Source organism: Apteryx rowi, unplaced genomic scaffold, assembly GCF_003343035.1.
Source record: "Apteryx rowi isolate R43461 unplaced genomic scaffold, aptRow1 scaffold_66, whole genome shotgun sequence".
Classification (NCBI taxonomy): domain Eukaryota; kingdom Metazoa; phylum Chordata; class Aves; order Apterygiformes; family Apterygidae; genus Apteryx; species Apteryx rowi.
Window position 1 is genome coordinate 2,117,504 of NW_020450938.1, and position 25,954 is coordinate 2,143,457.

Genomic DNA, 25,954 nt, shown 5'->3' on the forward strand with positions numbered 1-25,954 from the left:
TGAAAAATCTCCTACTTGCCAAGCAGAGAGCAACCTTATTTTGATGTACTGCATAGCTATAGAAATGGTGTATGCAGACGACACTTTAATATAAACAATCTGGTTTGCTAGCAGTGTTTTGCAACCACAATTAAGCAATAAGCCTAATATAGATTTCAGTGCAATCTTTTAATCTTTGCCCTTTATTGATTAGTGTATCTTTATAGTGATAGGAGAGAACCATATAATGCATAACTGCAATATTAAAATTGGTTTAAGTGCTGCAAGTGACTTACATACCTGAATATCAAGAACAAACCCATATCAAAGTCCTTTGAGAGCATTCATTATTGCCTCACAGTCACAACAGGTGATACAGTAACACTCTCATAAGTTTTCCTTATCAGAGAAGGTAAAGTTCATTGGCCAATCCTCAAATAATTAACAACTCTTTTCACTAGAAATGCAGTGAGGAGTGACCTTTTCCAACAAAACATAAGCTGTTTTTCCTCCCTCTCAAAGCATTCCTTGGAATAATTGGACCAACTCTGTGCGCTGACAGACCTTTTTCTTGTATGAGTCAACATGGAAAGGAATCTTAAGAATGTTTTGGTCATCTCTTTTGGATTTTTACTTCTCTTTACTGCTTATGGAGGGCTCCAGAGTTTACAGGTAAGTGGAGCATCTGCCTCTAGTAGACAGGACAACTAGCCCGGAAGAGCATCAGGCCAGCTGGTGCTGTGAAATACGAAGGCCTTTCCATGGTTTCTGTGAGGAGGGCACAGGTTTTTTTCAATGAGGTAGGTTAGGACAGCAGCTTGGCAAAGGTTCATATCACTCACCCAAACTCCATAGCATCTACTAAATATTTTATTCTAGTAGTTCTCAAATAGTTTGAATACTCATGCCAGATCATTTTTTCCATCCACAAAAGCTGTATGAATGAAAATTAAATTTCTGTGAGATTTTTCTCATGAGAAAATATTGCAAAAAGGAAAACAAATTCCATTTCAGAGAAGGCTTCTTTTGAATGTTTCTAAATCTCTATAGCTTTATTATTATTATATAGCAATGTAAAATAATAAAAATGTATGTACAATGCACTAAATAATGTATGTATAAAATAATACAGTAACTCCTGATGTCATGATATAACACAAAAATCAAAATATCATTTTATAAAATAGACCACTGTCACATGTACTGACTTTAACATCTTAAAACCCAGTAGCAGAGATGAGTTTCTAAAATGACAAATGACTTGAACACTCAGGATACCACCAGAGCTGGCTTGTTTAGCACAGCAAAAAAAAAAAAAAAAAAAAAAAGTGATATTACTGATGTTTAAGAATATATCAGGGTAGATAAACACAAGGAGAAACTTTTCAGGGTAGAAGGCTGTGCTGGCCCAATAACAAACAAATGGATTTAAGTTGTCCATGAGCAAGTTTAGGCAGGATGCTAAAAGAAGACCCTGAGCATTTGGGTTTTAGACCAATTTTGCAACTGGTGTAAGAATCTGTATGCTTTAAAGGTAGAGCTGGATAAGTTTATTAAAACTTCTCCTTTTTTATAAAATGATACACTTGTCTGCAATAACAAGGGGCTGACCTCATTTCATGAGGAGGTCCCTTCTGGTCCTGTACACCTGCCTTCCTTTCCTAGATCAGTTTCTGCTCACTGACACTGTCAAATTCCAAGCTCAGAGCAATTCTGCAAAAACAATCCCAAAAATGGATGGAGAYGTTATGAGCTGGGCAGACTAACAAGGGGGGAAATGTCAAACACAAAAAGCCATGGGTCAATCACACCATCTGAAACTATGAACTGTTGCAGGAACAGTCCTGGAACATAGTCTCCCCCACTGCAGCAAGAGGGAGTGGTGCAGATTCAGAAAATAACCCCCTCCTTTCTCCATTTTGTCTTGGTGGTTAAGGAGGACTTGTTGAGACACAGTCAAAAGTAGGTTATTTTATTTTATTGTAGCCTGCAGGAGAAACATTAAAAATATGTATAATCTATTTCAACATCCCCCTCCCCACCGAACAACTCTGGTAACAATTAAGCTAATCTTATGATTTTGGAGGCCTAGCTCCTAATTTTTAGAAGCTGTAGCTGAAAAAATCATGTGCTTGATATCTGTGTCTGAACTAAGACCTCTGTGATCAGGAAGTTTCTCTGCGTGTTTACGAAACAGCTATTTCAATTTCCAAATATCTTGACACAAGCATTGCTTAACAGAGAAAATTACCTCCGCACACCACTGTCCTGATGCCTGCTGCCTGCTGTGGGAGCTGTGTGACTGCTGATGTGTCTCTGCTCCACTGGACTGTGGCAAACACCAACAGGCTCAGCAGAATTCAGTGCTGCTACTGGCAGCCATGGTCTCCTTCAGGGCTCTCCAGTGTCACCTCCCTCCTTCAGGAACCTTATGGGATCATGTTAGCTTTTATGAAAACAAACAAGAAAATGTTGATAAGAAGCATTTTGATCTTCTCATTTTTATTTTCACATTACCAAGATAATATGAGAAATATTTTGAACATAAAAATACAAAATCACAGAATCACAGAATAGTTGAGGTTGGGAGGGACCTCTGGAGACCATCTAGTCCAACCTTCCTGCTCAAGCATGGTCAGCTAGAGCAGGTTGTCCAGAAATGTGTCCAGTCAGGTTTTGAATATCTCCAAGGACGGAGATGCCATAACTTCTCTGGGCAACCTGGTCCAGTATTTAAGCACCCTCACAGTAAAGAAGTGTTTTCTTGCGTTCAAGTGGGATTTCCTATGTTTCAGTTTGTGCCCATTGCCTCTCATCCCATCACTGGGCACTACTGAGAATAGTCTGGTTCCAGCTTCTTTACATCCTCCCATCAGATATTTATACACACTGATCAGATCCTCCCTTAGCCTTCTCTTCTCCAGGCTGAACAGTCCCAGCTATCTCAGCCTCTTCTCATGCGACCCTTCACTGGACTCGTTCCAGTAAATCCATGTCTTTCTTGTACTGGGGAGCCCAAAACTGGACACTATTCTAGATGTGGTTAGATCAGGTTAGAACAGTAAAATCTTGTTCCCCCATTGTGAAAATGTGTGTGATTCAACTACTTTCAACTACAAAGGGCCACTATAAAGATATTAGGTTTTTTAGACCTTGGCTTCCGATTTTAAAAGTGTTCAGAYCTGTTAAAAGCAAAGAATCTTTCACTGTTGCTGAGTCAGCCCTTGCAATATAGATCTAAGGATATTCTTGCTTGAGACAAAAAGGGAAGACCAAGAAAAGAGATTATTCTTCACTCAACTTGTTCTCAAAGAAAGAGAATTTCAAATTAATTAAATTAAATAATCTAAAATCTGACTTACCAAAACTTTGAATCTGAGCCCCAAATTCACAGTCCTCACCTGGATCTGAATCAGATTTTCATAAATGGGCTATCATGTGAGGGAAACCATAAATCTTTAATCAGACTGTTTTGGGGAAAGAAAGATATCCAGCCCCAGTTTCTGTGTCTCTTTCTGCCTGAAGCCAGTCTCCATACACGATAGTAACATATGTCTGTGGTAAAGTCTGTGTGAACCGTTGTTTTTGTCTGTGCAGAGCAGTCTCCACTCAGAAGAAGGCCTGGGTGTTGCTTCCCTAAGTGTTATCTATGCTGCTCTTATCTTCTCATCCATGTTCCTCCCTCCAATCCTCATCAAGAAGTTGGGCTGCAAATGGACCATCGCAGGCTCTATGTGCTGCTACATCGCATTCTCCTTAGGCAACTTCTACGCTAGCTGGTACTAGTGTTCAGTTTAAGTAATTGAATTCTGTCCGTTATGTGTGGACTAAATAACCATCAGGGTGAAGTTCTCTTTCTACCCAATTTCTACCCTACTTCCGTGTTGTGGATTTGAAAGTTGGATGCTACCCAAAAGGTGTTACCTGCAAGAAAAAGGGATAAATCCAGTACCAGGTGGAGCAGAGAGATGAAAAGGTGCAAAGAGCCAGAATGAATGCATCCATCCACCCATTCACCTGAAGCTGCTTTTCTAACTTGTGTACGTAGCAGACAACTACAACTACTTTCCCTTCAGAAAAAAAAAAGAAAAGAAAATTGAAAGTTTCATTTAAAAATGCCTTTTAAGACTATTTTGGAAAGATAGAAGGCGAGGCTGTCTTTCAGCTAGTGCCTCTGGGAGCACAGGAGGAAGTGAGCTCCTGCCTTGCCCTTTCTGAGGTGGAAGGACAATGCAGTTCTGCTCGTCAGCAAGAGGGGTATATAATTCTGCAGAGGAAAGTTGTTGTGATCTATGTCTTCTCAGGGGCAGGTGCAATCTAGTTCTCAATTGCAAGGGGATAGGGCACATGAGCACAGACCTAGCCAGTCCCTGGACACAGCTGCAAGTGCTCTCAGATCCTAAGCTTCACAAGGTTGGCTCATTCCTTGCTTCATCTAATAGATTTGCTGAATCACACAAAGGATAAATCTATTTCTTTGATGTCTTTTTTGCCTCTGGATCTTTGGGCAGATGATTATTATGCTAAGGGATGATAACCGTGCTAAATAAAGTGTTCTTTGGCAGGTACACACTGATCCCTACCTCTGTGATCCTGGGGTTAGGAGGAGCACCGCTCTGGTCTGCCAAATGCACTTACCTCACCATTGCTGGCAATTCATATGCTGAGAAAGCAGGAAAAAATGGAAAAGACATTATCAACCAATATTTTGGGGTCTTCTTTCTGGTATTTCAGTCCTCTGGAGTCTGGGGAAATCTTATCTCATCCCTGATATTTGGCCAATCTTCCAACAAAGGTAAAATATATTTAGATATCATAGCATTTCTTTCTACTATATATACCAACTAGCTCTGGATGGTTAAAAAGTAGATCTCTGTAGCTGAGCTAGTGACCCTCAWTCTCCTTCATAGTCAGTGGAAACGGGCACTTCTGATATGACTTAGCTCATCTAAAGGTAGATGTCTGAAACAGTTCAGCTAAATTGCTCTCTGGAAGTGTCTGTTTTCTATCAATCAACTCTGCATCAACTATAAAGAGAATTCAGACAACTAGCTCAGAAATAGATGTCTATTGAATTCCTTTTGAATTCCACTCCTGTTTGGTAAAACATAGATTGGCTCCTGGCAGAGACAGTCTTTCAGATCTGACTTTTATTTAAAGTGGATTAAAACAAAAGGCAAAACACTGAAGCAGCTGTCTCAGGAAGCTTGTAGTATTTAATTAATTTTCTGTTCAAGGTTAGTCAAACTGATGTTGGCGCTTACTAAAATTTAGTGCTTTACAGAATTGTCAAGAAGAAATAGAGCTACCTATTGGCAGGAGCTTACATGCCAAGACTCCTCTGTTGTATTTCAGGCTCAGGCAGCAGATGCTGATGTAGCTTGAAGAAATCACTCAACAACACTGCCATAATTTCCCATGCTTGTAATTGGCATAAGCTTTAAAAGAGTGGTTGTGAAGATAAATTAATACCTAGACATCAGCTTTCAAAATGCTACAGTATTATTGTACTGTCTTGCATGCATTCTCTATCCTATCAAAGTCAAAACAGGATGGAAGCAGAAGGAGGGGCTTTCCATATATACTGCTACTATAAATAGCAAGAAGTTACCTCTCTCCCTGGCTCAGTTAAACATGTCCTCTGGAGGGTATTCAGATAGGTATTAGATTAAACATAAATGTCAGGATGCTGGCATCGGGTTTTAAACCTTGAATCCTTAGGTTTATGGCAGGGTGGTTGTCATGATCCATGATGTTACCAAGGTGTGATACTTGTGAAGAATCAGGCTTCCTTTAAACCCAGGCAACTATAGATGAAACACCATCAAAGCCGAATGCTGAAGGATTATATCAAGTGCAACAGTGTCATGCTGACCTAATTACTGAACCATACACTGTTTCAAAAGGGACTGACCATTTTCATTTCATTTTAGAGCAGAGGTAGCCAAGACATGGTGCAGATGTGGGATCTGCACAGATTGCAGCCATTCTACCCTCCCCTACCTCACAACTCACATCATGTTAAGTGATGTTAATAAGAGGATTAAAATCCTCCTTGTCCTTCTTATATATCCCCTCCTACTTTCATATCTAAGGATGTACTTGTGAATTCTAGGAAAATTCTAACTCTTATTTATTCATTATTACCTATTTTGCATTTCAGGAAATGCTATGATTCTGAGAGGTATGCAATGAACAGCTCTCAAAACCAAAGGCATGGTATATCCGCACAAGGGCAGTGGCAAGAACAGTCATACAATAAACTTCCCAACTCTGCCTTGCCAGTGATCCTCAGTTTTAGTCTACAGGGATCTTTCTGGGTGGGGGTAAGGATCTCCAGGGCACTCAGTCCTTGCCTCAGACACATACTTGCACTTGACGTATTGCTGGCATCACTGCATCCACACACAGCAAGACAAGGTACGCCATGAGGTAAAACTACAACAGAAGACAGTAATCAAAGTAAATTTTGATAGTTATCCTTTGTCACTCATCAGTATTACAAGCCATATTTCCAGAAGAGCAGAGCAAACCATGCCTTGCAGCTTCCGCATCTTCATCTTCAGATGATTTATGACCAGACAGAAAACTAGTTTTACACTCTTCCATGCTTTATTCATCTTTTGTATGACTCATCTTTTGTATGTGGTAACTTTGCTGAAGTTCTTTTGTCCAAAGTGGTGCAGTAATAGCCACTAGCCAAAATAAGGTAATGATTTTCTTCATCTTAATAAGTTTTATCTGATCTTGAAAATGAAGCTGTTCATGAAGCTACTGAATAGCTGATTCATGTCACTGTGATTGGAAGCAGCAAGAAAAACACAGTAGTAGTTACACAATAAGGTTAATTGAGCAATTACAGATCAAGTCCTATTTAAGGAATCAACCTAGATACATTGTATTGCCCTTTGGTTTGCTTGAACCAATGACAAATGCTGCAATAAAAATTGTTGAAATAATTGGAAGTTGGGGTTTTTTTGATGTTCCTCCAGCACTACACACAGCTTATTCAGGCACACACTTTGGGTTAGTACTTTGTATATACAGAAAGAATGCAGGAGGAAGAGGGCATTATGTCTTGTGACACACACAGTGTGTGAATCTGCATATGGATGCATCCTTGACATGTGCCCAGCACAAGACTGAAGAGATTAAACAAAGCAAAGGTCTTACTTTACACCCTGCTAAACTGTTTTATTTTCATGTTCTCAAATAGTAATAAAGCCAGGAAAAGCTGGTTCTTTGGAAGACTCAGTTACAGCTAATTGCAGTTTAATTTTATAAAATGAAAAGGTGTCTCAAGGTGGTTTCCATTCCTGTAACACATACAGAAATTACCTGAAGAGGGACAGTGGGCTGTGGCTGTAGAACTCAGGTCCCACTGTTCAGCGATGTTGTAAACTAAGAGATCTGTCCTGCAGGGTATTATGATTAGGAGGTACAGTTACATACTGGAACTTTAAATACTGAAAATTGAGATTGGATTCAGATTTAAGCCTCTGAATTGAGTATCCTTGTAACCATCAAGTGCTGTGTCTTGAGCAACTGTTTCAGTTAAAGCAAGTTTTCATTCTGGAGTTAAACTTCTTTTGTTGGGATGGATTTGAAGCCATGACCAGCCACTGAACACTGGATTCCCTTCTCATTATATCTTTTTATGTAGTCTGCACTCATCTGATCTCCTCTCTTCTGCCTTTCTTTTGGTTCTTACTGATTTAGTGGAAATCTCAGAGGAAGACCTGGCATGCTGTGGAGCATATGACTGCATGACAAATGATGCCACTAACACCACTGGGTCAGCAGGACCCTCGAAGTCCTTAATCTACACTCTGCTAGGGATCTACACTGGTAAGTAATCCACACAAACTTTAATGAATATTACTGATGGGGAACCTGCTATTTGTGAAACCAAGGATGATTTTGCAGATTAAGTTTCTAACTTCCTCCTTCAATCCAATTTGCTAATAGGAAGTAAGATATCCCTGAGCTGTAAACAAACTCCTTCTTAAAAAGTTTCAAATGCTTTCTGCCAATGCCACATCATTTTTGTCTTAAGGAGCATGACATGCTTTGCATTTATTTTTCACCTGGAGTAAAGCAGAAGCCCAGTATGGTGCCCCACACTGTTTCAGTGTTTCTCTGCAAACTAGAATCAAAAGTATTCCTACACTGCAATTAGAGAATTAGAGAAGTTTGTCTAGATATAAATGAGATAGCTTTAAATTCACAGTCTTTGTTATCAGTAATAGCAAACAAGTTACTGACAGTAGATTTCTATTTGCACACAGAAGCCCATGGTGCTAATAGCAGCCCTGCTAATGGTACCTGAACTAGCTAACTTCTAGCCATCCTGGAATGCCTATACAGTTCCCTCAGAATTGGCTGGAGAATGTCTTACCACATATAACACAGCTTTATCACAAGAACCGTACTGTAATTCGAGGTGGACCTGAACCACAGCTCCCAGAACATACAGTCATTTTGGGGGAGGTTTTGGGTTCCCTGCTGAGATTTTACAATTTCAGTCAAGTCTCATCTGTGGTGCTTGAATTATATCTTAGTGTGAAAGGCAAAAATAAAAGAAACACTAGGTGGATTGGCACATCTCTCTTTCATTTAGTACCTACAGCTGCTACAGACCTTCCTTGCATAAGGTTAGAGAGGAATCAAAGACAGGGAAGGCTGATGCTATCAAAAACTGGAAAGACAAAAATAGTTATGTAAAGATACCTTTCAGTGACATTTTGTAACAATGAGGAAAGTTCAAAATGTATCTGGCTCAAAATAAATTCTTCTCTGGATAACAGGGAAGTATGACAAGGTAATATGTCACCTTACTTCAGTTAAAATATCTTTGCATTCTCTGTACATAGATGCATTCTTTATGCTGAGATTGATGTGCAGAATTTCTCATATATTCAGACAAAAAATGTGCAATCTGGTCAGACCCAGCCCCTACTAAACAAGGCCATCACAGAAAACCCTCTCTCCTTCCAGAACCTCCATTCCTAATTGCTGTGAAAATGCAAAGAATATTCCCCTACTCCCCTTCCAAAGTGTGCTGGAGCTAATGCCTTTCTGTTAAAAGCAGGTTTGGCTCACAAGTTCAAGTCTAAATTTGATGACTAACATATACAGCACTCCCTTAGGCTTTGCTCATATGAAATGAATGCAACCCTGCTGTCTACTGACCCAACATCAGTGGGCTCTCATTTTTCTTTTAAGCTCTTAATAAAAGATATGTGTTTTCCTACCTCGAGGGAAACTAAATAGCTAAATATTTCATTCACAGACATTTTTTATATATCTCCTCTATTTAGTTTCTGAATACATATTTGGCACAGCTTTGGTGGAGATAATAATAGATAAGTGTTTTGTTGTTTAGTTTTCTTGAGGAGTGTGGATATTTCTATCTGTGTTCATACCAACCGCTCTAAAGCCATATAGTTACTTGTCTCCTATACTTGCTCTTGATTCACTTGACACATTTGTTAGAATATTTGTTCTGTAGATGTGAATGTCCTGCTCTCATCCATAAATATCCTGCAATCAGTCCATGAACACTAGTAAACACCCTGACAGAGCTGACAATCATTTACATCACTAATGGTTTACACTCCAGCCATAGTGGAAAACCTGTACTTGGGAAAATATATTCCATTTTAAGAGATATGCATGAGAAATAAGTAATAAAACAGAATAAAAATTTGAGGCAGTTTACTGTCAATTTGCTAATGTATTTGGACATTAAAAGAACATACCCTTACACAGATACCATACCAAAGGAGCACATTAAACAAGCAATGTGGAGGGGAAGAGGGAACTGATTCTCCTCTTATTCTGTAAATCCATTTGCTTCCATGGATGGATTTCTAGTCAACATCAGTAAGAGAGGAGACATAATCACAGCTCACATTTGTTATAAAGCAATCAGTTGCCACTCTGTTGCTGCTTCTTGTATATTATGAACTACAATTATCTTCTTGACAACACGAACAAAATCCTATTGATTCACTTGAAAAGCAACAAACAGACCAATACATACACAATCATTTGTTGATTAACTACACAATTTACTCTTTTATATGCTGTTGCTGCTAGGAAGTTATAGGTTCAAAGCTGTARCATCCATCTTTATCAAGTAATCCTGAGTTGCTCACTGTCATCTTTAAAATAGTACATATTCCTTACTCAAAGCATTGCTCAGAAAAAAATAAAAGAAAGAAAGGGGGGGAAGAAAAAAAAAAAAGAACCAATATATACTGGGATCTAAGACAGCAGTTCTACTTCTAGCCCTTTATTTTTCTTTCCATGCATTTGAAGGAAGATCCCCCCTAACCATGAATACTTTGGCACTGAAAGTGAATATTCCTCTCCTGTGTTGATTTAAAGCCTTTTGACAGATCCAAAGGGAGCTCTTTCTGGCCAGCTCCCCATCCCTGGGACCTCTGACCTGACCTGGAAGGGTGAGCCATTGCCCTCTGCAGCAGTGCAGCTGGCCTGGTGGCTGTAACAGGCAAGTCACAGTTAAGCAGACAGGATTTGCAAGGTCTGCAGCTGTATGCAGAAGATGTGAATTTAGATCAGGCCTTCTTGTTTACACAGAAATGGCCTTTATACTGAAGTGGAATCAAATTCATCTGCCAAAACATCTCATACAGAGCTAAGCACTAAGTCAGAACAATAAAGCAGCAAGCAATTTCCCATCATTCTTCTAGCATTTCTCATTTTTTCATGAACCTTTTTGTTTTGTTTTGCAGCTAGTGGTGTGCTAGCTGTGTTGCTGATTGTTATATTTCTGGACCAGATCAAATCTGACCAAGCAGAGACTGAGAGAGAAATAACAAAGACACCATCCTTTTGGTCTACGTTCCTAGCAACTTTCCAGCAACTTAAAGATAAAAGGCAGTGTCTTCTAATCCCTCTGACAATGTACAGTGGGTTTGAACAGGGATTTCTTGCTGGTGACTACACAAAGGTGTGGATGACTATGACAATGACAAATCTATTTGTGCCTGATTGTTCTTTGTGCCTTTGTGTCTTACTATTGCATCTGATCTATATTTACTTGTTATATTAAGATACTTTCAATGGCAATTTGTGGTTAGCCAAATTACTGTTTATTTCTACTTGAATGAACTCTGAGTGACATTATCAAAAAGGAGAGGTCATCAGTAAATATGTCCCTTGGAACAGCCTTAAAAAGAACATTGAGGAGATCTTAACTCATCAGTGGAGGCCACAGCAGAGAGCTACAGGTTCAAGCTCTTCAGCTTGTTATAAATAACAAACTGGGAGAAAAGCCAGAAGTCTGCAAAGCTTTTATATCTCCCTTCTTTCTGGTTTCCCCAGAATTTTTATAAGTGCAAGTCGGTACACACACTGCATATTTTATTTTGAAGACCTTTACAGCTGGTCACAAGCCCTCACCAGTCACAAATGCAACAGGTTCCAAAACCTGACAGACTGAAATGATCAGAACCACCTCTGCTCCTCCAATTTCTCTATAAAGCCTAGTACACAGCAGGTGTGTTCTCCAGACGTTTGCTGAGAAAGTCTCCAAAGAAAGGCAACAAACCTCCTGAGCTGTTTATTTGACACTTAAGCTTTTAAACCTCAAATATAAGCAGAGGGAAGAGTGTATTTGCTGCTGTATGTTCTTATAGGTGAAGTCCTCCTCATTTCCTGGGAGCTGCTCCACAGCAGTTATAGTGCTGATTGTCAATTCTCATCTCATGGGCTATAAAGGGAAGGGCAGAGCATTCTTCATGCCACCACCAGGAGGTTTATTTGCACAGCAAGCAGTGCTCCAATTTCTTTCCCTGCATGTTACTGCTCTGTTTGCAAGGCACCAATCTGATTGGGAACTGGGTTAGGAGTAACACTGCTGAAGGCCAGCTATGTCAGTATTCCAGAGACTTGTCAGCAAACTCTGTAGCTATGCTCCTTTGATCATGTCCATGCTGGCTATTTACCAAATACTCAGGCTAAGACCCTTGAACCTCAGCCGCATATTTTCACCAAAACGAATGTGTCACCACTGTCTCTTCTCTTCCAGACCTATGTGACCTGTGCCCTGGGGATACATTATGTTGGCTTTGTGATGATCTGCTTTGCAGCTACAAATTCCCTCTGCTCTCTGCTCTTTGGAAAGATCTCTCAGTTCACAGGAAGAAAACTTCTATTTGCAATAGGTATGTAAAGGTCACTTGAAGGACTGATCATCTCATGTGGTTTGTCAAATCCAGTGCTGCCCCCCACCTGCTTGCATGCAGGACAAAGAGTGATCTTGTTATCAGCTATCAATTAAAACCAAAATGATCTGGAGACAAACATGATTCATAAGAAGAGAGGCAGCACAGTTAACTGCTGCATTCGAGTCATTGCCTTAAATTATTTTGCTGGTGGTATAGTTCACCCTGCTTTTGAGGGCACTATCTACTCAGAAACAGCATTATAGCTCTAATGCAACTGGTGATAAATGATCTTACAATACGGATGTCTATACCTGAGAAGGATTTCTCTATCCAGGTCAAACCTCCTCACATTTATGGGGTGAAAACCACAGAGAATCTAATAAGAGATACCATTAACTTGAGACAGAGGGTATCAGAGAACTTGGAATTTTAAGTAACCAGTCTGATCATTTCAGGACAAATTTTAAAGGTTGGACTGTGTCATTTTAACTGCTTGTTCTATATGGTGAAAAATATGCCAGTATGTCAGGCTAGAATAACTTGAGGGCCTGTCTAATGGCCAATAGTTTTCAGGTTGCCATGAGAAGAGATTTGCATAATTAAGAACATCTTTCTCTCTAGAGGACACTGTTCCAGTGAATAACTGGAGATAGAAAAATATCAAAAAATATTTCATTTGTGTCCCAGTATCCACTAAGTTATTCAGAGTGAAGTGTACTTCCATGAAGCCTGTGTGCATCTTTCTGGACGTTTCCTCCACAGGAATTTTTAAGCTTGGACAAAGAAGAAGAAATTTAGAGTCCTTCATGCTGCAGTCACTAATTTAGTGTTTCTTATATTTTTATGTCTGTCTTTAGCATATGTTTCACTCAGGAAAATCATTTTAGATTTAAAAATAACCAACAATCCAAGAAAATATGGTTTTAGTAATCCAAGACCTCTGAACCCCTCAATTCTCCTGAACAGGCTTTGAGTGACTAATCTACATTCTGCCTGCAAAAGAAAGACAGAAAGACAGCAGATCCTTCTATATATGCTTACTTGTCTCCTCTGGCCCTGAAAGGAAATCTGTGTTTAAGAACTATACAAAGAGAAGAGAACAGTGTTTCCTTTCCCCTTCCACATGCCCCACTCCARGATTCCAAATCTTTCGGCAGCACCTTCTCCTACTCAATGATGTTTTGCTTTGCTTGTTCCCAATGGCAGTTCTTGACTTTTAGGATAAAAGCCATATCAGCTCAGAGGATCTCTGAGTTTAGGACAGTGCTCAGTATTATTAATTAAAGACTGTTAAAGGACTGTGTTGTCTTGTGTTTCATGTGATATCAACTCAGTGAGTGAAAACAAAAGAATTGCCTTGCGTTTTAGTTGGAGGAAGAATTTGAAAGTTTACCTACCTGTCCTATCTGTCCTGCTTATAATAATTTGTATTTCTCTTCTTTCTTTCTAAACTGACAGCTACAGTTACAAACATTGCCAGTATAATAGCACTACTGCTGTGGAAACCTCATCCTAACCAGCTTGTTGTGTTTTTCATATTCCCTGCTCTTTGGGGCATATCTGATGCCATTTGGCAGACACAAACTAATGGTAAGTCCTGGTGAAAGTGAAATGAATTCTCTTGAGATATAAAAATCTGCATGTTCTTATTTATAAGCAACCTGTTTTAGGACACATGGGCATAAAAATTATAATGGGTTTAAGATGGAATATGAAAGAAACATGATAGCTCACCAGACAGTAAAACAAATAAGATCAAATTGGGAATAAATAACTAGACGTTTATAAAAGCAGTTCTTTCTAAGGTGTAGAAGGGGGAACATCCTGGAGGATGATGACAGATTCAGAATAAATCTTCTGGAGGAGTATGGGTTTTTCAAAGAAAACTACACAGTTCAGAAGAATGATATATTTAGCCTGTCTGTTGTAATAAGGGAGAGTACTCTGAAAAAAATCAACTCAAAGCTCAGCAACAATAGACAAAGCAAATAGTCCGTTAGGAGTAATCAGAAAGAAATTGAAGGAGAAAACCACCGAGAGCAACATTATGCAACCAAGTAAATCCATGATGCATGCAGTTCTGATTTGCTCTATTTCAGAAAACATATAATCAAATATAATAAGGTACAAGAAGGCAGTAAAAATGAGTAAAGTCATGGGAGACTTCCACATGAAGGAAGACTAAATATACTAGGACACTCTATCCTGGACAAGTGATAACTAAGGGAGACTATCAGTAAGATCATAAATAGTATGTGGAAGTGAATAGAGGATGATTTATTTACTGTTCTTATAATAACAGAACTAGAAGCACCAAATGAAGTTATCGGGCAGCAGTCTTAATACAAAACAAAGGAAATACTTTTTCATACAACGCACAATTAAACCGTGGAATTCAATGCCAAAGGGTTTATGAAAACCCACAAATGTAAATGGCTTTAAGGTGGAATTACATCACTTCAGTGAGGAAATATTCTTGGGTGCTATTAAGCCAGACAGTCCAGAGGAATTCTCCAACTCAGGAAGTCCCTACTTTTTGATTGCCAGAATCAGGAGGGCATTGGAGGGGAAAGATCATTCTGTACTTGTCTCATTTTCTACACTCTTATCCTGAGAGTCCGTTACTGGAAGTATATGGTTGGGCTTCTTGTCTGAGGCATTACACCTGTCTATAATTTTTTCTTTTGTCTGTTTTGTGATTAGATATGACAGTTCATATAATGAGCTGATACAAATTCACTGCTGTAAGGGATTCTTTAAACTTATAGCTCACTCAAAACCAGAGGAAGTTCTCTTACAGAGAGACTGAAGTACATGCAACTTGAAGACAGATTCTAAAGTGCTAGAGAGAGCAAGAAAGAGCTATAGTGTCTGGTGAATTGAATTACAGTCTGGTATTGATTGTCAGTGAGAGAGTTTTTAGCTCAATGCCATAATCTGTGTCAGCAAGACACAGTTAAATGCTTTCCCATCTGCTCACATGTTTTGCTTCCTTATTTCATGAATAATTTTTTCCTTCATCTCCAATTCAGATTTGATTGATACCATATGAATACGCATTTGACAGAACTAGCTCACCTGGGCCCACATGAGGGTGTGTGGCTGGGCCTCTCTTSTCCTTATCCCTCTGGTTGCTTGAGTAGTTTAGATGACTTTGCCCACTGGGTGAATCAGCATGTTCCTCCTAGAGAGCCAAAGGGAAAACACCATGGTCCTTTGCCTGGCACTTACAAGCAATTTCCTTCCCAGCATATGTACAGTCTCACCTCTACAAACAGGGAAGTGAACAGTCGGACTTCTCTGTCACTCTGGCAGCTCCAGATCATATCCCTCAGATGAGAGCAGGTATGCACATCAAGCAACACCTTCTCATCTTCTCTCATCCCAACACACAGTCTTGTGCCTTTGGTACAATTTTAAATCGGCAGCTCTCATTACTCAGGTTCATGGAAAGATGGTATCAGTGGTGATTTGCCCTCTCTGAACTAAAGCCATTCATTCATTTCTTGCCTCTTCAGCCAACAGTCTTCCGGACTATTCATCAAGCTTTTTCCCAAAACTCTTCTGAGAGCTCAGTCTCCCACTGGAGAGACTCTCCTGCTTCTCTCTTCCCCTGCAAGCCTTGCCCTCCAACACTTGACTCCTTTGGGAAGGACATCTCCTCACTGAGAACCTTGCATGCCTGATGAAGGGGGACCCTGAGCCATTGTTAGGAAAAGTTGTTAGGTACAGAAGACCCAATGGGCACAGAATGAGGCTGTGAAATGGTTGCAGTTCCCCCAGAAGCGGTACAGATGATGAACAATGCTTTGTGCTTACAAAATGGCTAATGAGCTTTGCAGTGCTGTGGCAAGACTGACCTCTATTACAGTACTGTATTGTCCCAAATTCCTGGAAGATATTTATGACAATTTCACATTTTGTGGCTAGCTGGGGAGGGGGAAGAARAAGTCTTTCTGTATGCACATCTTTTTTTTCTGTACCTTCAGCTGTTCTGCAGCTCCCAGTAACAAAACTGCACAGGTCGCACTGGATTATTGAGTGATGATCTTAATAGAGACCTTAATAGAGAGATTCAGTGACATTATTCCATAAAGAAGCATCCCAGAACAGGATCTTCACTTTGTCATGCCCATTTAGGACTAAATCTCTTCTCCCCTTCATCAGTTTTATACAGGGGTAAGAGCATTAATATCATGCAAGAAATTCCCAACTCCAAAGGCTGTGAGACTAAGATCTCTAAAATAGTAGTTGTGGGGCTAAGACCTGTGGTCCTTCCTTTGGCAAGTTCCCATGAATGCCCCTTCRGTATCAATAGGCTGAATAAAAACACCAACATTGTGCCCCATAATTAAGGCATTTTAGAGTAATCAGAAATGGTTTGCTCTGGTCTATGGTAGATAGTTAGTACTAGAGTCCCCCCTAGAGGATATATAGGCTCATACTAGATGAGTCACTTCATCTTATAAAGGTTTCCTATTATGTTTGTGTATGTGTGTGTGTGCTCTCATTTATTTCCAATGGAACCCATCTCATTTCAGAGTGCATGGTACCCTCTCTTATCTAAACTGAACACAGCTGCTGTTATTACCTTCCTGGTAATAATTGCACTTCATACAAAACAATTGTGTAGCACAAGTCTATCAGGTAGACTGCAATAAAATAAAGTTCTTTCCAGCCAGACAAGCTTCTTTAGAAAGGATATGAATCAGTCTGGAAAGTTTATAGAACTGGATTCAAATGATTTCCAGCAGTCCTGTTGTATACACATGCCTACAAGTACCAGGGGAAGGTAAGGAAGGTGGAGGAGCAGCAAAACAGAGGCAGGGGTAAGCAGAGGGATTTATTTCCATGAAAGTGAAGGTCTGTCACTGCCAGCAAGAATTCAGACTTAACAGCCTCTCTGCTCAGTCCTGCAAGTCCTCCTGAAGCTTCAGCCAGGCAGCTTGTGCCAAACACTGCACTCAACAGCATTTGTGATACGGACAAATGTTTAGATTTGAGGAAGAGAAACTATYGTGTTCCTATGTGACTGCTAGCTAATACCACATATGCATCCTGGAAACTAGAACTTTCCTGCCAAGCCAGCTCTTCCCATAGCTTAACTTCAAACTTGATCCCCACTTGATTCCCCCATTGTTTTGACTAAAAAAGAAAGCTTCAAAATAGCAAAAAAAAAGCTACCAGCTAAAAGCCAGAATCTTTACACTTAGATGTGTCATGGCATCAGAAACCATCCTATACAAAACTCCCTTCACTAATCTGCTATTTTCATGTATGCAAAAATCCTTTTTCAGAAGAAAACACAGGGCACATCAGCAGAGTCTCTGCTATGAACAACTTGTACAACAGCTCATTTATTAGGCAAAACTATGAAGGATTATCAAAAAAATCGCAGTACACTACACTCAGTGAGGTTAATGAACTAAGTACATGTTGTGATACATTCGCCCAGGTTTTCCATCATGTCTGCTCACTTAATAAATTGAAACATTCAGTAAATGTCATCGTGTAGTCATCAGGAAGCAGTGAGTTTTTACATACACGTCATGGCTTCCCCTTCATAACAAAGCTGAAAGGTTAGTTGAGTCTACCCACACTTCTAGAGAACTTTGTACTCCTCTGCCTCTTTTAGCTGAATGCGCATATTCTAAACAGATGTGCTGTTAGATACAAAAGTGGATAAGAAGGGTCAAGGTTCATTGTATTCCTCCCTCTCCCTCCCTACACACCACAGCTGAATCAGTGGAAATGCCACTGGTGCTAGCTCAGCACCCAGAGGAAAGCAGACACTCTTCCCTGTTCTGTGTCCCTGACCAGTCATATGTGGAGGCTGGGATCCCTCCCTGAATCCCAGTTCTGTGTGTGCAGCTGACTGAACTCAGTGAGAGCTTTCCAGTTAACACAAATGGAATAGGGCAATTGATTTAACCCTGTGCAATCACATAAGTCTTTATCAGCAAGCAAGTTATCCGGTTGCTGTCCACAGGTTTGGTATGCCTCAAGGATATCATTTTTGCCAGTTCATTCAGGAGCAGAAAATTTGGAAACTGGATTATCTCTGAGAAGCAAATCTCTTTCATATATTAAATATGAGCACAGTTGTAGCTCTGTATTCTATTTTCCAGGACTCTGATTCAAGTGTTTTGGATCTGTTTATTTGCTTCATATAACATAGCTAGTATGAATAGCACAAGTTGCTACCACTGGTAACACTGTGAAAATCTTACCTAGGAGTTTCCAAAAGCCAAGTTTTGATGAAAACAAGGTATTTTATGTAAATAGTCTCTGCACGTTCTTAGGTGGACAAAAGAAATGGTTTGAGAAAAAGTACACAGTGTATGCAGGGTCCCTGCAGRTTCTCCCACAGAACTGGGAAGGATGCCAGCAGGGAGTTCTTTATGGTTCCTTGATCCTTTCTACCCCACATGGTAAAAGCAACTTGGTTCCTAACGACCCTATCCCCTGTTCTTTGAACGGTTGTAAGGATTTGGTCAAGACTTCTCAGGCTCCATATAGCTGTACATGGAGACTCTACCGCACAGAGTGCCATTTCTGTCCATTTTTTCTTCCTCCTTATTTACGTTCTCACTGGTCAGTGTGAGAACCTTCCTGTTTTTGGCTGATAGTTTGAAAAATGAACTTCCTGCCACCTCACTTCAACAGAAAAGATTCTTTCTGCCTTCCTGCTATTTTTGTTCCTTTTTTCTCCAATATTCTATATTTTGTCACTTTCGCTCTGTTATTTAACTTCTTATAACAATTTGTATGAGTGCAAAATATTCTAAGACAAAACTTTTATTCTCCTTGATCTGACATTTATGCGGGACAGTTTATTCTCACCATTGTGTCTATTTACACCATTGCAGAAAATGGTTTCAGACTTAACCATCACAAGCCTTGTCTCTCCTTCCTCACAGGACTCTATGGTGTTTTATTCGAGAAACACAAGGAGGCTGCCTTTGCAAACTACCGCCTCTGGGAATCAGTTGGATTTGTCATTGCTTTTGGTTATAGCACCTTCTTGCAAGTCTACATCAAATTGTACATCCTATTGGCTGTGCTTGTGGTGTCTATGGTGATGTATGGAGTAGTAGAATACACAGAAGCCAAGAGCTCTCCTGGGACACCTACTACACCCACTGCAGAAAAGGTAAAAATAGGATCTCTTACCCAGGAAACACGCATGTGATCCAACAGGGTCAGAGTGATGCACGCACAGCAAGCTGGCCAGCTCCTCCTACATACGGTGTCTCCAACGGTGTTCTAAAGTGTACTGTCTGTTTCCAGAAACAGGGTAAAGGAACAGATTTCAAGCTCTGAGTAATATACATGTCTTAGGAGTAAAAAATCCTTTTGTCATCTCAGCTTTATAAGGGAAGATTATCTGACTTCATCCTTTCATACATATGACCAACTAAATTTTGTCTATTTTTAACTAATAAAATCTTTTTTTAACTTAAAACTTTTAAAATCCTTCTGTTTTTGTATCTGTGGATCAGACATGGCACAATAGATTTAGAACCAAACATGAAAAGCACACAAGCAACATCAGAAGAAGACAGCAACTGGGATCGCTGAGCTGTTTGCAGAGAACACACACCATAGTATGGAATCACTATTTATAAAGATTTGTATTGTTCTCATCCTGCATTTTTACAATTTGCTGTATATAACATCATATGGACTGGCTGTATCTATAGTTTGTATCCAAACATCATAAAATCCACTAACTGAAGAGTCCACCAATTTGTCTTAGGTCTTCAGATGACAGTGTTTTTGCTGATGTTGTTCCTTCATCATGGTACTCTTTTGGTTTTCCTGCTTCAAATTTTTCCCTCACCACTTCAGTCAGCCTTCCCCCAAAACAGATACCTTCCACATCACCAAATCCTTAAAGTCATAATGACCTTTCCCACCTATGGATATAGATATTTTATAGGTAAGCAGCCAGGGCATCTGCTTGGGGACCCAGCCATGAACAGGATGCAGATAACAGCGCAAGTCATATAGTGAGAAGGAGAAAAGAGGGATGGACCCACACTAAAATATCTCTTTGAGACCTATATGAGTCTAAGACTAGCTTTTCATACAGGACTCCTCTCATCTAAAGTTCTGTTTAGTTTTAGCCATTTTATATTGTTGTAAGGTCTGGATTGTTGTGGCTTTATTGCGAGGAAGAGAGTGCTTTTGTGAAATTACTGAGCAGTGTCCCAACGCCTTGAAGAGAGAGCAGCATACAGATATTATGATCTTTACTGGTAATGACACCATGATCATATCCTCTGCATGAGGCAGACAATGTAAGAGAATGCTGTTCACCTCCAAGATTAGTATCTGCCCTAGAAATAAACTGCAGTGTTAGTTGTGTTGCTGCATACAGTGGAGTTAACATTTGAAACTAATTGATTGGAGGATGAGTCCCCATCTGGGGACTCTTCCATCCCACAGGTGGTGTAAGGAAAAGCTCAATTACTTTGCTAATGGAAGCCACAGATACATGTGGAGATACAGTGAACATGTTTATTCCTCGGATAGGGTAGGAAGAAGATGTCTGACTGTCTTAGACACCACCAAAACTGAAATTGCTGTTTAGAACATCATTATACATGAACAGTTCACACTTATGAAATTTATGTGATTTTATTTACTGTAAAGTCAATAGGGATTTTGCTGCATAGTGTTTCAACACAACATAAGGCAAAAGTTGAGCTAGAAACACCTCCTTACTGAAATGCAAGAAACAAAATCCTGGTTGAAGTCACTGTGGTGTGAGGCCTCTGCGCTTTCATGGCCAAGCCAGCCTCCATGAGCCCTGCTTCAGTTGAGCAGGCAGCAAGCAATGTATGTGCTGTTGTGTTGACGCCTGAACAGGCAGCAGGGTGCAGGCAGACTCACCCTTCTCTATCATCTACCTCACGTCTCACTACTACACAACCTATGATCTTAGCCACAGCAACAACCGTGTTCACAGTGAAACAAAAGCTTTTATCAGTCTGACTCTGATTGTGTGAGGTTAATGACAACCGATCTGATAGCAGCGCTAGCAGTCTCAGTGGACACGAACTTTAGGGTTTGAAGTCGTAGCAAGATGAATCCATGTGTCTAAAGCCTTCAAGAGCTACAAGCCTGGCAATGGGCAATAAGCCCATGTTTATCTCCAAAATGCTTATCTCCAAAATGCCTTGTGTCCCCTGAAATCTTCAGTCACAAACTGTACTTCCCTAAAGGCATATGAGGAGAGACAAGCGTTTAAGCAAGAGAACCCAATGCATGAGGGAGCTCCTCAAGGGAGGGACCACCTGTGCCAGACGTGAGGAAAGGCCTTGGGAAAGGACAGCCGAGCCACTCCTCACGGAGACTTCAGAGACTCACGCATCAGCCTCTCTTCAGGAAGCAGGTTTTAGGTAGCCTAGGAATTACAGCATTCATCTGAAACACAAGAGAGTCAGGTACAGGTAATCAGTCTTGAAACATGAAGCAACTGTTCTGAGCAAGCGTGTAGTACCTTTGGGTCTCGGGGCATAAGCCAAAGGTCTGAGCAGCTGGAGGGTCTTGGGCTGGAGGTTGGGGACCAGCAAGGCCTCTGACGGCCTCCCCAGCGCCCAGGAAGCCCTCATTTCTGCACGCCGGCCGCCCCGAGCGCTGTGCCAGACAGGGTCTGCCCTGGCCTGCAGCGGGTGACGGGGTTTCTCCCTTCCGGCTCCCTGTAGGTACGTCGTCACCGTGCAGCTTGGGTAAAGAGGACACGGAGGGTTAAAAAAGACAAAACCAGCACCAACCCCTGTCTCCCACTCATTCCCGCCTTCCTGCGGGGAAGTACTGCAGGCTTCGGCTCACCACAGCAGGGCGAAGGAGCCCCGGAGGCGCCGCCAAGCCGGCTGCGCCGCGGTTCTCCGCCTTTGTGCCAGCTGGCTGTTTCCCATTGCTAGGCAACTGCCCGCCAGCCCCTTGGCGGCCCCCAGCAGCCCGCACCGCCGAGCCGGGCAGCAGCGGGCACGGGCACGGGCACGGGCGCGGGCACAGCGCGGCGTGGAGCGGCGGCCGCTCGCCCTCTCCCCGCGCCCCGGTGGCGGCGAGGCCAGGCCTCGCAGGCAGCAGCAGGCCTCAGCCGGCGCGCCGGGCCGCCGACGGCACCACGGGGAGCCGCGGGAGGTACGTGCCCCTCGTCGGGTCCGGTTGGGTTGGGGGATGGACGGAGACCTGCCGGAGACTTCCTCTCCGGGCCCTGGTTTGTGCGGAAACCGCGCATTTCCGGCCCGCCGCCTCGCCCTGCAGGAGGGAGCCCGCCTGGGTTTCGGGGGCGAGGTGACGCCTCCCTCTAATATAAGCAATAACCGCGTTTTAGATGGCAAGAGGTGCTAATGCAAACTCAGTATGTACCTGTTCGGTCTTGCCCCTGCTCCTTTAGCAAAGTTGCTTTAGTACTAACAATATGTACTACTAATACTAATCCTGCTGCTGGCAGATTTTGTACCATCGAAGCTCCAATGTTTAAAGAAAATGCTGTTATCAATGAGTTAGCCTTTATGCCTTGACTTTAGTCAAACACTAGTTGTCTGTACGAGCACCTGGATGAAGTCATATAGCCTGGGATATACAGGGGTTGAAACGAGATGAGCCAGCGATCCTTTCCAGCCTTAAAATATATTGCTGCTTACCAGGCAGAAATCGTGAGCTAAAGAAATAATTATAATGGTGATTGCTGAAATTAAATCAACGAGTGGGCAGCTTCCAAATCCGTGTCACGATCCGTGGCCATGAGGGTTTAAAGGCTTAATGCRACAGACTACCAGTCTAATGACTGAGTCTAGACTCACCAGACTAATCAGTCTGATGAGTTTAATTTTATAGCAATATGCCCCATTAACACAGCAAACAAACTGTTTTAATGCTTAACTGTTAAGGACCATATTTCCAAAGATTGTGACTGCCTCACAGAGGTGTACAAATGAGCAACAGAAATGCATGGACCTATCCCAAGTAGCCATGAAAAGCAACCCCTAAGTTTGCATGTATTCCTTTAATGGCAGGCAGGAGTTCTGGCTGGTGTCACAGTGCCAGTATTATTGCAGTTGTATGTGGAGCTGCAAGAGATGCACGATGGTGTTCTTTTATTTTTAAAGGGAATATCATGGTTTCTGGATGTCAGTCTGCAGCAGCTGTAGGTAGATGTTTAAATTTTAATGCAGTTAGTTAGATTTTTGCATTGTGAAAGAATGCCTGCAAATACACAGATGGATCTCCAAATTATTGAAGAATGGGCTAAAAAGAAAGCCCCGTGGGAATGCAGGCAAAATTTCACTGAATGAAGAGATGAGTGTTCATCTAGGCACATATTTACACAGAGTAAAGTGAGTGAAATTTGTGTTCACTCATTTAGACCAATGACTAATCCAAAGTTGTCTTTTGCTAATTGCACTTCAGTTAGAAATTGCTTATATGTGATATGACTTCTTTAAAAGCAAGGAGGTGTTCTTTGTTAGTGAAAATGTTTTATTTTCTTTGTATCTCATAATTACCAGGGAATTTGAAGTTGACATCTATTATATTCAGCCTTGTTGAGCCAGTATCCTGTAAACTACTCCCTGAATACCAGAGGTATTAAAGATGTTCCACTGATACAAGCTGACGTGAACAAAACACCAAAGAAGGCTGCATTGTTCAGACATTACTAACAGCTTAATTTATGATTACCTAGTGAAGACCATGGTGGCACAGTTTACCGTGCCCCTGGATTCACATGCCACAGTGCCTTTCACTGAAACACTACTAGTAGCAATGTTGCATCATGCAGAAAACTCAAATCTAACTGTAGTCTGTAAGTTGATTCATCCAGATGCTTATTATGGCTACTTCAGTTACAACTTTTTTTTAATTTAATAATCTTTGCCAGGTACTAAAAAAATTGTTTAGTTGTTGTACATTTTAGTTTTTAATTTTATCATGTTTTTACAAAGTGCTGTTTAGCAAGCAGGCATGAAAGAGAAGTCCTAGGAAAGAAAGCAGAAAAAAAGACAATAAACGTTTCTGGGGACCATCACATAAGTGTGTGCAAGCTCAGAAGCAAGCTGACAGTTTTCTGGGATCTGAAAAGAAGAACTGACTGCAAGATACACAGCAAGACTACTTTCCCCTTCATGGTATTGAGGTAAATCCTGTTACATGATGACTGCACTTCAGTACTTACTTACTCATCATGTCTCTCTCCCATTCCCTACAAATCCTTCACCCAAGGAAAGGTTTCACTAAGACAAATTCAACTGCAATCTGTGCAGAAGGGGCCTGGAGGGATTCTCTGATCACTAAGGGGTTTCAAAGAAATAATCACAGTGCAAGTTATATCTTGCTCCATTCCACCACTAGCTTAAACCTGAGGTGAAAAGATATTGCAAGTCTAATTGTAAAACATCAGTAAAATATATTAATACATGTGTTACTAAAATGACTTCAGAATACAAAAATCATCATATACAGAAATACAAATTTTGGCCACGGTCTCTACTCCTGAACAAGGCCTAAGGTCCCTTTCCAAAAGGACTCCCATCATTCCTCACACAGCCTGGGCCAAAGCTGGCTTCAAATCCCCTCCTTTTTTAGGCACTGATTCCCTCACTGCAGGATATAAGGTGGTCCAGGGCCTTTTTTCCCTACACGTTACAGTGGTGCCATCCTATGGCAAAGCAGCTACATACTTCTGACACCAGTGCTCTGCTTCCCTACTTCCCTGAAAAATACCCTGGACCCTCCTCTATAACCCCCCTCCTATCAAGCTTCTATTGAGACTTTCCTGTTTTTAGTCCCAGTGTTGTACTGATGAGGATCCCCTTCCCATCTCCATTCACATCACTGTGTGGAGAAGAGCTCTGTGACTGTTTTGTGGTTACCCTTGAGAGCCAGTTAGCAGCAGCAGAATGCATCAGACAGCCAAGGCACAKTTGCATCATACAAGAGAGTCACCAAATGTCAGTGAGGAGTGAAACAGGTTTTCATCCTGCAAGAATTTTTGCATTATTTTTCACATCTGAATGAAATAATGAGAATCTTATGCTGTTTTGTGAATGAAAAAACTTTTGAATTATGTTAACTAACATTTGATAATGGTAAAACATTTCATTTCATATTTGAGCTTTTAGTTTTAAAACTATATTAGTGTAATTATTAAACATAAAAACTTCCTGAACCAGAGGTCTCAAATCTGTCTTTTTTAAAAATGAAGATGAGATATTCTGACAACTTCAAAACAAGTAAAATTTGAATCAGAAAAAAAGCTGGCAAAGATTACTTTTTGCTGAGGAAGAAAGCTTTCCATTTCAGCAAATTGTAATTTTTTTACAAAAAAAAAAAATCACCCCTGGCCAGCTCATTTGCATATTGCATTGAGTGCTTCCAAGTCTGATGTCTGCCCTCGGTTTCCATAGCAGTTTGGAAGGCAGGGGCTACACATTCTGGAGTTTGAAACTCCAGGGTCACGATTCTTAACTTGAAAAGAAAGAACAAGGATATTAGTCTGATAATACATTAGCAGGACTTGACCAGTATCATCTAGGATATGTTCCACCCATTTTGTATTTCTATTGCTTGCCTTTTTCTATGAGTAAAATTTAGAGCTTGTCCCTGGAGGGGAGTTTCCATCCTTGGAGGAGGGAGAGGTAGGTTGTTAATGTTGTGTCAGGCTGGTGCAGAGCACAAACACTCTTCGTTCATCCAAAACACACTTTCCTCTCCAGATGCAGAGTCTAATCCTCAGGGAACAGTTCTGTAGGGTTTCAGAAAGG

The 25,954-nt window shown here is 40.9% G+C and overlaps 1 protein-coding gene across 1 annotated transcript; it reads left to right on the forward strand.

Annotated features, from left to right (window-relative positions):
* Positions 1-564: 564 nt before the first annotated feature.
* Positions 565-20,469, forward strand: UNC93A (unc-93 homolog A). The gene is made up of 9 exons (XM_026085097.1): positions 565-651; positions 3,577-3,758; positions 4,545-4,774; positions 7,699-7,827; positions 10,740-10,957; positions 12,038-12,173; positions 13,635-13,766; positions 19,097-19,329; positions 20,326-20,469. The coding sequence occupies exons 1-9, from the start codon at positions 565-567 to the stop codon at positions 20,467-20,469; spliced, it is 1,491 nt and encodes a 496-aa protein (XP_025940882.1).
* The last annotated feature ends 5,485 nt before the right edge of the window (positions 20,470-25,954 follow it).

Excerpts from the sequence above, each read along its gene's own strand:
- UNC93A (XM_026085097.1), top strand. The coding sequence starts at position 565 with ATGGAAAGGAATCTTAAGAATGTTTTGGTCATCTCTTTTGGATTTTTA. Across the intron at positions 652-3,576 it reads GAGGGCTCCAGAGTTTACAG|AGCAGTCTCCACTCAGAAGA; the intron begins GTAAGTGGAGCA and ends TTGTCTGTGCAG. Across the intron at positions 13,767-19,096 it reads TTGGCAGACACAAACTAATG|GACTCTATGGTGTTTTATTC; the intron begins GTAAGTCCTGGT and ends CCTTCCTCACAG.